The sequence below is a fragment of the Bos javanicus genome, chromosome 12 (genome assembly GCF_032452875.1).
Source record: "Bos javanicus breed banteng chromosome 12, ARS-OSU_banteng_1.0, whole genome shotgun sequence".
Lineage (NCBI taxonomy): Eukaryota > Metazoa > Chordata > Mammalia > Artiodactyla > Bovidae > Bos > Bos javanicus.
In genome coordinates, this window is record NC_083879.1 from 26,141,290 (window position 1) to 26,157,073 (window position 15,784).

Here is a 15,784-nt window from a genome sequence, read left to right on the forward strand (position 1 = left end):
ATAGGTGCTACGAATTCAGAGCACGTGACTGCATGCTCAGTCGTGTCTGACTCTTTGAGACCTCATGGACTGTAGCCTTCTGGCTCCTCTCCTCATTCCAGGCAAGAATACTGGAGTGGGTTGACATTTCTTACTCCAGGAGATCTTCCTGACCCAGGGATCAAAGCTTTGTCCTGCACTGGCAGTGGTTGGTGGTTTAGACGCTAAGTCGTGTCTGACTCTTGTGACACCGTGGAGTGCAGACTGCCAGGCTCCCCTGTCCATGGGATTCTCCAGGCAAAAATACTGGAATGGGTTGCCATTTCCTTCTCCAGAGGATCTTCCCAACCCAGGGATCAAACCCAGGTCTCCTGCATTGCAGGCAGATTCTTTACCCACTTAGCTATAAGGAAAGCCCTAACGGATTTATTTACTTATTTATTTTTACCACTAACTCCACCTTCGAAGCCCTATGAACTCAGTGTAACCAAAAATAAAAACATCTCTTACTCAACCTACGTCTCTCTTTCTGTATTGTTCTAAGTAAACTACACTATTGTAAATTACCCAGCTCTTAAACAAGAAAGCAAAGTACCCATGATTCCTTCTGTCCTCTCTACCATTCAATCTATCAGCAGTTCTGTAGATTTAATTTCTAAGTGTTCTGTTGTGTGTTGAGTTGCTCAGTCTGTCCAACCCTTTGTGACCCCATGGACTGTAGCCCACCAGGCTTCTCTGTCCATGAGATGGATTCTCCAGGCAAGAATACTGGAGTGGATTGCTAGGCCCTCCTCCAGGGGATCTTCCCAATCCAGGGATTAAAACCAGGTCTCCCCCATTGTAGGTGGATTCTCTACCACCTGAGCCACCAGCTACTTCAAACTTGTCCACTTCTTCCGTCCTCATAGCCACTCTTAGTTGGTTTATGACACCATTCTCTTCAACGAGATTCTGAAATTTCAGACAGCTATCTCGCTTCCAGTCTCCAGCCCCAGAAATCCATTTGTCAGTCTGCAGATTATGCCAAACTTCTTCCATCCTTTACACTCCTGCATCCTTAGCACTACTTACAAACCCCTTCATGGTAGGATTCTTGTCATAAAGGGATGACCCTGGCCTCTCTGTGGCTGGCACACAATATGCACTGAAACAGCTGTTTGCGTGACTGAGAAGAGCTCTCCAGCAACACGTCTTGCTGGCTCTCACCAATAGGCTTTTGCACTATACTATTCCCTCAGTCCAGAATTTTATTCCTACTTTTTTTTTTTTTTTCCTTTCATCTAGCCATGTCCTAATCATTTCTCAGTTCTCAACTAACATGGTGCTCTGTTTACTGTACTATACCAACTAATGAGCGCTCAGTCGTGTCTGACTTTTTGCGACCCCATGGACCCTGCCAGGCTCCTCTGTCCATGGGATTCTCTAGGCAAGAATACTGGAGTGGGTTGCCGTTCTTTTTTGGCAATAGGGCCTCCTACTTTCACTCTTTTTATAGACTAATTTTAAGAGCAGTTTAAGGTTCACAGCAAACTTAAACAGAAGTTACAGAGATATCCCAGATGTCCTCCCCAACTTATTGTACTCTCCCTCATTACCACTAATCCCCATTACAGTGGTTACATTTGCTACAAATTATGAACCTACATTGATAGACTGCATTATCACCCAAAGTCTACAGTTTACATGACCATTCACGCTTTGTGTTGCATATTATAAAGGTCTGGAAAAATGCAAAATGATATGTATCCAGTATTACAGTATCATACAGGGTCGATTCATGCCCTAAAAATCCTCTGTGCTTTGCCTATCCATCTCTGCTTCCTCTTAAGCCCTGGCAACCACAGATCTTTTTACTGTGTCCACAGTTTTGCCTTTTCCCATAATGTCATATAGTTAGAATCATACAGTAGCTTTTTCATATATTGGATTCTTTCATCTTGAAATATGCAATTAAAGTTCCTTTATGTCTTTTCATGGCTTGATAGCGCATTTCTGTTTAGCACTAATTAATAAATACTCCATTGTTTTAATGCATCAGATAAATAGGTAGTTATTTATCTATTCACCTACTAAAGTGCATCTTGGCTGTTTACAAGTTTTAGAAATTGTGAATAAAATGATTATAAACACCACATGCAGGTTTTTGTGTGAATGTAAGTTTCTAATTCCTTTGGGTAGTACCAAGGAGCATGGCTACTGTATTGCATGGGAAGACTAAGTTTAATAATGCCAACCTGTCTTCCAAAGTGGCTGTACCATTCTGCATTTCCACCAGCGAAGAATGAGAGTTCCTGTCACTCCACAGCCTGAGCAGCACTTGCTGTCGCCAGGGTTCTGGGTTTTGGCTCTTTTAATAGGTGTGTAGTAGTATCTTACTGTTGTTTAAATTTCCATTTTTCTGATGACCTATGATGTGGAACATCTTTTCCTTTGCTTATTTTCCATCTGTACATCTTTTGTTTAGGAACTTGTTAAGGTCTATGGCTCATTTTCTAATCAGTTTTCTTATTGCTGAGTCTTAAGAGGTCTTTGTATACTTTAGATAACAGTCTTTTATTAGATGTGTCTTTTGCAAGTATTTTCTCTCAGTCTGTGGCTGTCTTCTCATTCTCTTGCTACTGTCTTTTGCAGAGCAGAAGTTCATTTTAATGAAGTCCAGCTCACCAGTTCTTTCTTTCATGGATCATGCCTTTAGTTTTAGAACTAAAAACTCATCACCAAACATATCATCTAGATTTTCTCCTTTGTATCTTCTATGAGTTTCATAATTTTTCATTTTACATTTAAGTCTGTGATCCACACTGAGCTAAGTTTTGTGAAGAGTATAAAGTCTGTGTCTGCATTTATTTTTGGACGTCCAGTTGTTCCAGCATCATTTGTTGGAAAGATTATTTTTGTTTCATGGTCTTGGCTTTGCTTGGATGCACTTTTTGAAAACCCTGACACTACCACCAACTGGAGAATGCACCCCTCCAGACTAGGTTAAGTGCTCTTCCTTCTTCTCAGATTAGTACCTGTAACATCCGACCCTATCACAGCACCCTTGTGTTACTGTATGTGCTAGTCTGTTTGTCTTTCCTCCAAAATTTAGAAACATGTTTGTCTCATTCACTTCTCTATTCCCAGTGCCCATAATGGTGTTTGGTATATGAAAGTGAAGTCACTCAGTCAGGTACGACTCTTAGCAACCCCATGGACTGTAGCCTACCAGGCTCCTCTGTCCATGGGATTTTCCAGGCAAGAATACTGGATCGGGTTGCCATTTCCTTCTCCAGGAGATCTTCCTGACCCAGGGATTGAACTCAGGTCTCCCACATTGTAGGCAGATGCTTTACCATCTGAGTCACATATAGTAGGTGCTAAATAGACATTTGCTATGTTAATATATACATGAGATGTGATTATATATTTATAGCTAGCTATATTTCACTATTTGTTCCAAAATCATTTTTACTGGAGAAACTACTGGTATAAAAATGGAAAAACAAATCTAAAATGGCACAAAGAATATTATGATGAGCATTTAGAGGTTTTCCTGGATTAAATTAAAAAAATTATAACTACTTTCTATAATTCCAACTCCTTCCCTAAATCAAAATAAATGCCAAACACTACCAATGAATAACAAAACAGTTTCAAAAGCTAAAAATCTCTACTAGCAAAATTTTCACTCTTCTTCTTTTCCAAGAAATAACTATAATCTTAATCTTACAAGCTAGAGGTTCAATTTGTTAACTCTTCAGAATTCCTGATAAACAGCATAATTTTCGTTTTTTACTTCACAGCTGAAATGAGTTAGCAAAACTAGCATTATGTGAAATGAGAGATTTTATAACTCATATGACAATGAACTGCCTGAACAAATAATTTTTTTCTATTTTTCATTGCCTGAACATGGATAATAATTATTATCAATTATTTTCGCAATAAAGTTTTATAAGAAGTAGAGTATATTACTATGTTTAAAATGATTATGCTATAAAAGAAAACTAATATTCTCTTGTATCTTTTGCTTGGCAGTAGGGCAAATTTCATTTTAATATTTAGAGTTGTAACGTTATGACTAAAAATAACTCAGTCATAAAATATCTAAGTGAGAAATGCATAGTAAGATGAATTGTTGTAAAAACAGAGGCTATTTCTCAGAATATAAAACATTGATGGAAAAAAACCACTAAATTGTATTTAACTTTTTTCAAAATAGGTATTTATAGCATATACAACATAGGTTTCAAAGACTACCCTGTAAAATATTCTTTCATGACACCTCTTTTGATAAAGGTAAGTTTTACATACAGTAAAATTATTTCCTTATTAATGTAATTAAATATGGTTTCAAATGAGACACAGACTATGCCAAATCTTCAGGCATTATTTTCCAAAGAACACACTCTGTCACAGATGAAACTCAAATTGTAAGGGATGCAAGTCTTTGGCTAAGAGAAGCTGTACATGTCAGGATGTTGTCCGTTACATCTGTCTTACTATATTCACTGCCAATAAAGTATAGGAAAAATCATAATGAACGACAGTTTATCATAAAAGTGATAAATGCAATAATGAGCTCAAACATAAATCTCACCATGACATCATTTTAACAATGGTATAAACATGTTCCTAGCCAGACCACTGTAGTTCCTACATTTAACTTCTCTCGCATTTTTACTGGGATAGCAGAGAGCATGATATGGTCGAATGAAACTACTTCATACGAACTGAGACGGGCTGAGGGAGTAAACACTGAACACGGCTTTGAGAACAGATGGAGCAGCAGATGGGACTGCAGGCTGGGTTCACTTGATCTGTGTAAAACAACTTTACTATTTGGTAAGACATGGCTCAGAACTCACACAAATCTTACAGACTTTGTCCCTTTATTTCATACCTGCTTCCCCTCTCCCAAATGAAAATTGCTAAACATTTTAAACTTTGTTCCTTTAAGGTATAAGTACCTGTGTGATAAATGATTTAACTAAAATATATTTTGTTACATATTTTTGGAACAGATGGCAGGAAAGAGCAGTCACCCAGTGGAATAAAATGTACACTGACTAGTTGTCTAAATACTGTACAATTAATTACCTTCCTTCATTGATGAGCTCAATAAATGCAAGTCCTGCATTCTTCTGAATAGAATTTTGCCATTCCTAAAAGGAGAGAGCAGACCACGTGTAAGAAAAATGAGCACGTAAATGAAAGTTAACATCTGGTTTAAGGATCATGTTGATGCTAATAACTTCCATGTGATATTTCTAAATCTTTCTAAAAGATTGTTAACAAATGCTATTTTCTGAGAAATGAGAATTTTAAAAGCAATCCTTTATTGTTTAGTTAAAAGGCGCTTTTGAATTCCCAGTGATGCAGACTGAGATAGAAAGTGAGGTCACAAGAACAGATCCTCACTGTGACAGTAAAATGTTGCTTATTTTACACTCTTTTTATGGCATATTTAGAATATGTTTTAAAGAGCTTTTTGCTTATTAATTTATTCCAAGGACTTTTTCTTGGTCTTTCTAATATAGCTGGCAAATTTAGTTTTTTAGATTAAAGATTATACCCCTTTCAATGATACTACAAATAAATATTTGCCTAATAAAGTTTTATTACAAATCCTTATTGATCAGTCATGCCACCCATCTATAGAGTTTTCCTCCACGATTTTCTACTAATTAAGTGTTGGCCATGACTATGGCTTTTGGAAACACAGTCTCCATGTCACTCCTTCACTCTGTTTCTCATCTTGTTTCCTTTTAAAGCTTTGAACACATGCTGGGAATAAGTGTGGTCCCCCAAAGTAGGTAATTGCTTTGTAAATATTCTCTGTTCTAAGTAGCTCTGTTAAGAAATAGAACAAATCATGAATCTATATTTCCCCAGGAGACAGAATCAACAACTTGGAAACAGGGAGGTGATAGTCTGAGGACAGGAATGATCTAATAAAAGCCTAAATGACTCTGTTTTCAGCAAAGCCACTGTGTTTAAACGCTTCCCAGGTAACACTAGTGGTAAAGAAGCCACCTGTCAATGCAGGAAATTCGGGTTCAATTTGAGTCAGGAAGATACCCTGGAGAAGGAAATGGCAACCCACTCCAGTATTCTTGCCTGGAAAATCCTATGGACAGAGGAGCCTGGCGAGCTCCAGCCCATGGGGTTGCAAAGAGTCAGACATAACTGAGCACATTGTATTTTAGCTGCCATAACCTTTATCAAAATGATAAGATCTTTGTTGCACTGTATTGAACTTATTAAACCTTTCAAATAATTTTTGTTGAAAACAATTATAGGCAACACTTTTCTCTACATTTTAACAAAATGACTTATTGCTATCCTCATATATTTTGCATTAATTGAGGCACAGCATTAAGTCAAAGTCTCCAAAGAAGAATAAACAGGAAGACCTAGGCTGATTCTTGGGAGCCATTCACATTTTTAAGATTAGAAAAAGAGTAGTTGAAAAGGACAAGAAAAGATCTAGCAAAATTAAGAACAGCTGCAAAATATTAGAAAACATCCATGTACACACATTGGCTCAGGAAAACTGAAAAATACAAGACCCTTTAATCACTAACAGCATTTTTTAATAATAAGCTAAAAATATTATTATATGTGAACTGAAAAATTAAAATATAGCAAACCACAAAATATATGAAACATGAAAGTGAAACTACAAAAATAAAAAAGACGTCATTCCAGAGGAGGGTAAGGGACGCTCTGGTGGTGGAGTCGCACCAGAGCCAGAGGATGGCCTGAGAGCTGGTGCCAACTCAGGCTGAAGAATGGGCCCAGGAGTTGGTGCCTGAGCTGGCTCTAGCTGTGGAGAGACTCCAACTCTGGTGCTGGTGCTGGATACAGTGCTGAGGTTGGCACTAGGTGTGCTGTTGACCCTAGTTCTCTCTCTGGATTTGGTGCCAAACTAACTCTAGCTCAGACAGTAGTGCTAGAACTGGTTGTGAACTGGATCCAGTTCTGGGACTGATTCTAATTCTGGCACTGGTGCCAGGCCTGGTGTGAGAATTGCTGAGAGAAATGACTTTAGACAACTATAGATCTGGAGCTGATGTCACCTCTAGAGCTGAAGCCAGAGCTGGCGTTAAAAAGGAGCTGGTAAGCTAGCTGGCTCTAGATATACGGGTGGACCTACCTTTATTCCAGTGCTAGTGCAGGCACTGGTTCTAGCTCAGAGGTGCTGCTGGGACTGGTTCTAGTATTTGCTATAGCTGTGTAGTGCTGATGGAGTTGTTTGACAGCTAATGATGGAACTACCTCTACCTCTGGAGCTGGCTCCACTTACATAGCTGGTTCTAAAGAGAGAACACAAAACGAAAGGATCTCTATTTCTATTTTTTCCCATCCATAGGAAGGGAAACTATTTCATGTTCTCTGAACCCAAGCAAAAAAAAAAAAAAAATTATGGGTTTAGTCTATCTTGCTCTTCTGCCACCTCTAACTGTCCTGGTCATCCTTTCTCAGACATGCTGCTGCTGCTGCTGCTAAGTCACTTCAGTCGTGTCCGACTCTGTGCGACCCCATAGATGGCAGGCCACCAGGCTCCCCTGTCCCTGGGATTCTCCAGGCAAGAACACAGGAGTGGGTTGCCATTTTCTTCTCCAATGCATGAAAGTGAAAAGTGAAAGTGAAGTCGCTCAGTCATGTCTGACTCTTCGAGACCCCATGGACTGCAGCCCACCAGGCTCCTCTGTCTATGGGATTTTCCAGGCAAGAATACTGGAGTGAGGTGCCATTGCATATCAAACACTTATGTGTTTTGATGAGATTTTAAGATGACAAAAGCTAAAATGCCAATTTTCTAACACACAGTTTAAAACTTGATAACATAATAGTACTTTCCATATGTCTCTGCAACTTCATTTTTGTATGTTTATATGCATATTATATGATTAGATTTTAGATATTGAATCATTGCAGGAAGAAGCACATTTTATTCATCTGTGGTAACCACAGAAACAGAAGAAATAGAAGATGCAAACTGCACAATGACTATATACAGCATTAAGGCAACAAGAGTTCAATTCTGAAGTTTAGTGATGTTAGATGGGAAACAGACAAAAAAGATCTTACATATGAAATTTATATTATGTTTAAAACATTATAAATATACATTTCCCAGTATCTTTTTTCTAGTTCTAGTAGTTATTTGCTTGCCAAACATGAATATTATATTTTCTACCACAGAAGCCGACTGGTTACACTTTAAGGTTATATAGCTTGGGGTACAAGAGTAGTTTTCCAGGCCTGGTCTTTAGTAAGGACCAAAGCAGAATTCACCTAGTGTGAAGATTTTCAAAATTTCACATCAACTACAATAATCAATTTGGACAATTTTAATTTATTAAGTCAATTTCTTTTAACTACATTAATTAATATTTATAAGGCTAAAAAAATGTTACCAGTTGTCTTTCCTTAAGACAGTGAGTTTAATTTTTTTTATCTTTCAAATTGCAATATGAGATCAAAGTCCCAGACAGAAGACATACTAAGTCCAGGTCATACATATTCATTTATCTGATGTCTGAGAGGAAAAAACAAAGCCATATAATTTAAAATTGTAAGTAATATAAGAAAATATAGTAAATATGAATTTTAAAACATAAGAGCATAGAATGCTCCTGTTACGGTGGATGGCATGGGTTACAGCTTGTATCACCCCTTTATCCACTGCACCCCAGGGTGCTACTTCAATAGAAGGCTTAGAGAAGTACCAAGCCGTAAAAGTAACAATAAAACTAGATATTTTAAACATAAGTTTTTAAGAGTTTAAAATCATTGTTTTCTGGAATCTTGCATGAGACATTTTAATCTCTATTGTTACGGTGAAATTTAAATATACCTCATAAGGGAATGTGGATATTTCTTTACTTTAAAAAACGGTAAATGAGAGAGAAAAAAGAAAAACAAAATATTTCACACAAAATAAAGTATATTCTCTCAGAAAATGTCAAGATCGAATACGGTTTGTTTGTTTGTTTTTAAATTTATTTGGCTGTACTGGATCTTAGCTGCGGCACGGAGGATCTTCGATCTTCGTTGCAGCATACAGGTCTTTAGTTGCCGCATGTGAGATATTTAGTTCCAGCATGTGGGATCTAGTTCCCTGACCAGAGATCAAACCCAGGCCCCCTGCATTGGGAGCGTGGAGTCTTAGCCACTGGACCACCAGGGAAGTCCCTTGAATGCAGGTTTTAAGCTTGTTTAATGATTTCTGAAACGACAGTTGTGCTAGTAGTGAAGTGAAGTTGCTTAGTCGTGTCTGATTCTTTGCAAGCCCATGAACTGTACAGTCCATGGAATTCTCCAGGCCAGAATACTGGAGTGGGTAGCCTTTCCCTTCTTCAGAGGATGATCTTCCTGACCCAGCTGAGCCACAACAAATAATCAATTTTGAGGGCATCTTTAGTTGAAAACTCTAAACTCCTTGAATTGTCAGCAAAATATGGTATATAGTATTTGGTGGTAAACAAGAATGTGTAAGTGGAAAGAAAAAAAATGAAATGTGAAGTAAAAAGTAACCCATAGGAAGTGTAACAAATAGCATATTCTCCTATTCTGTAAATGAGTCTTTAGATTTTACTCCTATGAAAAAGGGCAATACTATAACAATAATTTATGTTGGCAAAGCAAATATCAAAGTGTGTAAAGAAATAATTTTAAAACTTTGGAAATGAGAAATGGATCAAGCCTACATCATTATTTTCTCACCACTTAATATTACTTTTATTACTCATGGAACATTCGCTCTGAAATATAATTATCTATAATTTGTAGTGGTATCTCACACATATGTGTCCCCTCTAGATTGTAAACTCATTTATAAAAAGAAAGATCTTATTTTATCCAACTATGTATATGTAATAAGTAGCAAGTGACTGGCATACTATACAAACTCAATGTATTTCTGTTGTTGAATTTATTTCTCTAAAATCTATAGTATCACAAATCCATGAGTTCTGACTGAACAAACAAAAAATCAATAGGACTGTTGCTAAAAAGCACCAGTCATATCAGAATAGCCTCTGAAGATATGCCCAGTCATCAGTGTTATTATATTTTAAAGCTTCCCAAGTGATTGTGACGTGAATTTAGTGCTGAGAACTACTGACTAAAGTCATTCTTCCCTCTCAACAAGACTGCACACACACAAACCTCAAAGTTCCTAACTCACCAGCATGGAGTGATTTAGATATTATAAAGTGATGTGTATATTTCCTTTCAAATTGTTCAATTATTTAAATTCCTTCTACTTATTTGTAAAGTAGTATATTATTGTATCATAACTACATCATAATTATTATAGTGTCCACATCCCTTATTACTATGGCCCTTTTTAGCTCTCAGACAGTATTTCATTCCCATAATATGGTATTTGTGTAAGACTGAAAGTGTTACCTTATAATGAGTATGTAAAAAAATGAGTAATGAATGAGGTTATGCAGTGATTCTATTCCTTTACACTGATACACATTTGTTTCTGCATTTCAAAATGTATTTCTTAAATGCATGTTGCTGTGTAACTGATTTTAGAAGTTTCAAAAGAATTATTAGGGAGGACCTCCCTGGCGGTCCCATGCTTTCAATATAGGGTAAGGGGCTTTGATCCCTGGTCAGGGAACAAAGATCCCATATGCCACCTTGCACAGCCAAAATTAAAAAATAAAAATTAAGTAAAATACTGAAAGGGGAGATATTAAAAGCTTTGTGACAAGAAAAGTACACAACATATAAAGTACACTGAGAGTTAAGAAATAGGATGTAGCTGGGCAAGGAAAGGACACTTTAATCACTGTCCCAAAACAAAGTAAATGAATACATGAAAATGTATACAAAAGGATAATAATAATAATTCATTGTCATCTCAACAATGTCAATTTCTTGGCAATGACAGGAAAAAAGTATACTCAAAAATCTTAGCTACAAAATCATTCCAAAGTTTTCTGCCATTTGAGAAAACATACACTCACTCACTTGCTCCACTACTGAAGAAAATGAGCAGCCATAAGAAAAGGTGTAAATTAAACGTAGGCATCAAATATTTATCCTCGTGGGGAAACATACTAAACTGGGTTTGAACGCTTGTTGAGAGCTGTCAAGTATAGACAGGTTTGTCACAATTTTTTAACTCTTCTATATGGATGCATAACATTTCCTCAAGATGAAGGACTTTTTCAGAGATTTGGATATCAAGTTAAGGATCCTTTGAAACTAAACACTTTGAAGACAAATAGGTTCCAGAAGGATGACAATGAAATCCCCATGTTCTCTTCACAATCACTTTATGGCGGTTAGATAACACAGTAGAAATATTGGACCCTGCACATAATTTTTCCCCCACCAGTGTTTTCTCCCCTGTATCAATTCAGTGCACAGTTTCCATTGCCTTCTGTTTTGTATATAATTAAGTTAACCAAGTTAATGTCCTTAGAGACTTAATTCATTTCAAATTTCTTGAAAATAAGGGAAATATTTCAAGGTAAAAATGGGAGGTTAAACTGAGATCTTGTCTTTTGGAACTCCAGAATCAGTTTTTACTTCCTATATCTTTAATGCCTATTTATCATTAGTTGCCAATAAAAGAAATAGGTATGTTCCTCAAAACAACTTTATAACAAATGTTCATTATAATTGGCATGCTTATAATTCTGTTCAATAAGAAAAATTGTTAAGTACAAGGACTGAAGTAAAAAAAAATACTATGCAGAGAGAAAAACAGAGATGAGTAATGTTTTCAATGAATGCAAAATAATGGAAAAATAAGCAAGTACTCAAAGTATAGACTTTTAAAAAAATTTTCATTGCTTATTTTTATGAATAGTTTACAGAAAGCATTGTAGGAAAACCTGAAAGTAAGAAATGAATAATCAATGACTAGTACAAAGAGATTATTTATATGGAGGTCAATAATAGAAAAATCATTAGGCAACATGGAAATATATCTGGTTGATCACTAAAAGAAGAGTTGGTGTACTGTACAAAGATAATGAGGTTACATAGGATCTCAGCAGATTGCTGAATTGTGTAGTAAAATTACTACAACTTTTAATAATAAATAATCTTATGAATATATACATATACATACTTATGTTTGTATTCATAATGAAAAATAACCTAGTTTGGTTTACAATATATATTTTTAAACAGCATTTTCTATATCTATGAACATATACAACATATAAGCAAATTTATATTCAGCTGAACTTGAGAGGATACTCCTTCTTTACTGCCTGCTACCAGAAATGATCAGAAGAAATAAAGGAAATGCCAACTTTATTAAATAAGAGAATGTTTCATATTTTAAGATTTACATAGGTAGGAAAAGAGTAAAAGCTAGAATAGGGTTTTAGAATGTAGTTTTGAGAAAAAAGAACTTTTAAAACTTAAAACCAATAAAACAAAATCCTACTGGTCTATAGTCAATGAAATAACAAGGAATGTCTTTCTCTAATATCAATGATTAATGGTAAAAAAATGTTACATTTAACAGAACATGTAAGAGCGAAGTCTTGACTGATATACTATTTTATCTTAAATTATATAATACTGTTCATACCACTCGATGATCATCTTTCAATGTTATGTTTTTCTAGAGCTAAGAATAGGTGTATCAGCACAGTGATGCTGAAAACTTGTTAACTTGAGATACTTGGCCAGAAAAAATAAGATAAATTAAAATATGAATATAAGAGAAATTATATCTTTAGAATTAAGACCTCTAGACTGTATGGGACTATCATAAAAGTGCTGGGTATTATTATATTAAACTATGATGCAAGTTTAGTTTGTCAAATATGTTCACAGATAAACCAAAGATAAAATAGACATTTAATGTTTCTCAAGATGTATTTTCTGAGACCTTTTATATACTAATACTTTGTGGCTAACTTCTGTACTTATATAGAAGCAAGAAACCATTGAGAAAATTTTCTTATTTTCAACAATAAATAGGGAAACAACCACTCAGGATTGAGCTGTTGATGCTTCATTGTCTGCTTGGCTTATTCACTCTCATATAGCAAACATGTAGTGCACACTATCTCAATTGACATCTTGGCAAAATAATAAATTATCCCATTTATTTATATATATATAACTTAATTATATACAAATTATACCCCAAAATACCTCATAGCCATTATCTATGCTACCATTTAAAAATAGAAGGAAGTTCTAGTATTAAACCTGGAATGTTAAAACCCTGTTTGTGCTTTATTACCATGAAGCAGAGTTATGTACAGTTACAGTAGAATATTTTATATTTATTCATGAATAACAATGCAATTATAGTTGGATAAGCCATTAGAATTTTAGTGTTGCACAGAAACTGATGTATTGTCTGTCCTTTTTACCCAGGGCAAGAATCTTTGACACAATTAGCTGATCTTTGCTTGAAGACCTACAATATTCTGGACTTCTGGAATACCTAGTTCTATTTTTAGACTACATTAACATGAAGAAAGAGCTGTACTGACCAATACAGAATCTACATCACATGCAACTATTATAAGCACCTCAAATGTGGTTAGTGTGACCTGATAAACGTTCTAAGTATTAAACATATGCCTGATTTGAAAGGCTAAGGAAAAAAGAAATGTAAAATACCTCATTTTAAATACTTTTATATTGATTACATGTATGCTGAAATTATATTTAGGTTACATGAAATATACTACTAAAATTAATCTCACCTACTCTTTTTTCACTTTTTAAAATATAGTTTTAAAAAATTTAAAGTCATATGTAGCTCACATCATATTTTGATTGGACAGCACTACTCTAGATTATCAACTGGGAAAAGTAATTTGTAAGCTATTGCTGTTACAACAGCAATTTTTGCTTATACTATTAACAATTTTGCATTTATGTGTAGAAATATAATTTGAAAGGATATATATTAAATGATAATTTTTTACTACTCCTGGGTAGTGAAAATATGAGGTAATAGGAAATTTTATTCAAACCTCTAATACTTATTTTTAAATTGTGCTTAATTTTCAGGGACTACTTTTGCATTAAAAATCATCATGGGCATCTATGCTCAACTGATTTTCAACAAGAGTACCAAGATCTGTTGATGGGGAAAGGATAGTCTCTTTAGCAAATGGTGCTAAGAAAAATGGATAATCATTTGCAAAAGGATAAATTTGGATCCCTATACATACTGGATATAAAAAATAACTCAAAATGAATCAAAGATCTAAATTGAGGTCCTAAAGTAACAAAACTATTAGCAGAGAATAAAGGGGGAAATCTCCATGAGCTTGAACTTGGCCATAGGTTCAAAAACATGATATCAAAAGCATAGGTAACAATAATAAAAGTTGATAAACTGGACATCATTAAATTAGAAACTTTTGTGCATCAAAGGACACTATCAAGAGAATGAAAATAAATAACCTACAGAATCAGAGAACATTTTTGCAAATCATATACTTGATAAGGATTTAATGTCCAGAATAACACTTTCAACTCAACGACAAAAAACTCAATTAAAAATGAGAAAGGATTTTAATAGGCATATGAAAATATGTCAACATCACTACTTATCAAGAAAACATAAATAAAAATCACAATGAGATACTACTTCATACTTATCAGGAAGGGCTATAATTTAAAAAACAACAAATAAACAAACCAAAGATAAAGAGGGAGAGAGACAGAAAATAATAAGTGTTGGAGAAGACATGGAGAAAATTGGAACCCTGGTTTATTCCTCATAGAAATATAAAATGATACAGACTTTGTGGAAAACTTGCAATTCCTCAAAAAATTAAACCCAGAATTACCAAATGACTCAACAATTCTACTCAATTATACACCTGATATCTAAAGGTATAAGCTTAAAAGATGTGACAACAGAGACTCAGATAACTTGTAGGTCAATGTTAATAGCAGCATTATTCACAATATTCAAAGAATTAACTCTGTAAGTAATTAATAAATATCTATACTAGGTGCTATACTATACTATACTATCTATAGTATAGATAATAAATATCTATACTATACTGCAAGGTGTGGATGGCGTGGTAAGGAGCGAAACAAAAAACATCACTGGCAACATAAAAATAAAATGATTTTTTTATGGTGTAAATGTATAGCAAAATTAAAATTAATAACATTCATAATGCAACCTTGAAAGACTCTAAGGCCTTGTCATCCTTAAGTTTAGTCTTTCTTTTTGCATAGTTTAAAAAAATTCTACAATTCAAAGAGATCTCAATGTGAAATAAATATACTGATGAAACTATACAAAACTTATTTTCTCCATTGGCTGAATGAAATGCTTCCAGTAATGAGGAATGGTTGGCATGATGCTTACTCTAAAGGAAACTCCAATGTAATAGATAAAGAATATCATGCCTTTATCACCTATAAGAACATCTAATTAAAACATGTAAACAGGGACCTATATTTCCTGTCTAGATATATGTATTTCAAATGTAAAAGGGAAGGATGGATTGATTAAAATCATGTAACAATAAACCTGAAAAGTCTCATGAAAGAAAAGAGTTTGAAATAACTGGGAAGATATGAAGTAATAGTAATAATTCTGAATTTTATATTTTGATAGTGGTAGTGGTTACATCAATATAAGGAATAAAATAGCACTGATAGGAATGAAATAGCATACACACAAATGAATGCATGGAAAGGATAGTGAAAGCTGAAAAATGTCTGTAATCTAGTTAAAAGTATTATACCAATATTGATTTCCTTCTATTGACACTGTATTACATTTACATAAGATGGTGCTATTGGAGAAGGCTGGGGAAAGGGTACACTGGATTCTGTG

General features: G+C 34.8%; 1 protein-coding gene across 6 annotated transcripts in view; it reads right to left on the minus strand.

Moving 5' to 3' along the window:
- The window catches only part of NBEA (neurobeachin), a 676,277-nt gene that overhangs the window by 336,658 nt on the left and 323,835 nt on the right, over window positions 1-15,784 (minus strand). For all 6 annotated transcript variants that reach the window (XM_061434789.1, XM_061434791.1, XM_061434788.1 and 3 more), the window contains one exon: window positions 5,062-5,126. In XM_061434789.1, the coding sequence (XP_061290773.1) occupies window positions 5,062-5,126 (65 nt within the window). The remainder of the gene's footprint in view (window positions 1-5,061; window positions 5,127-15,784) is intronic.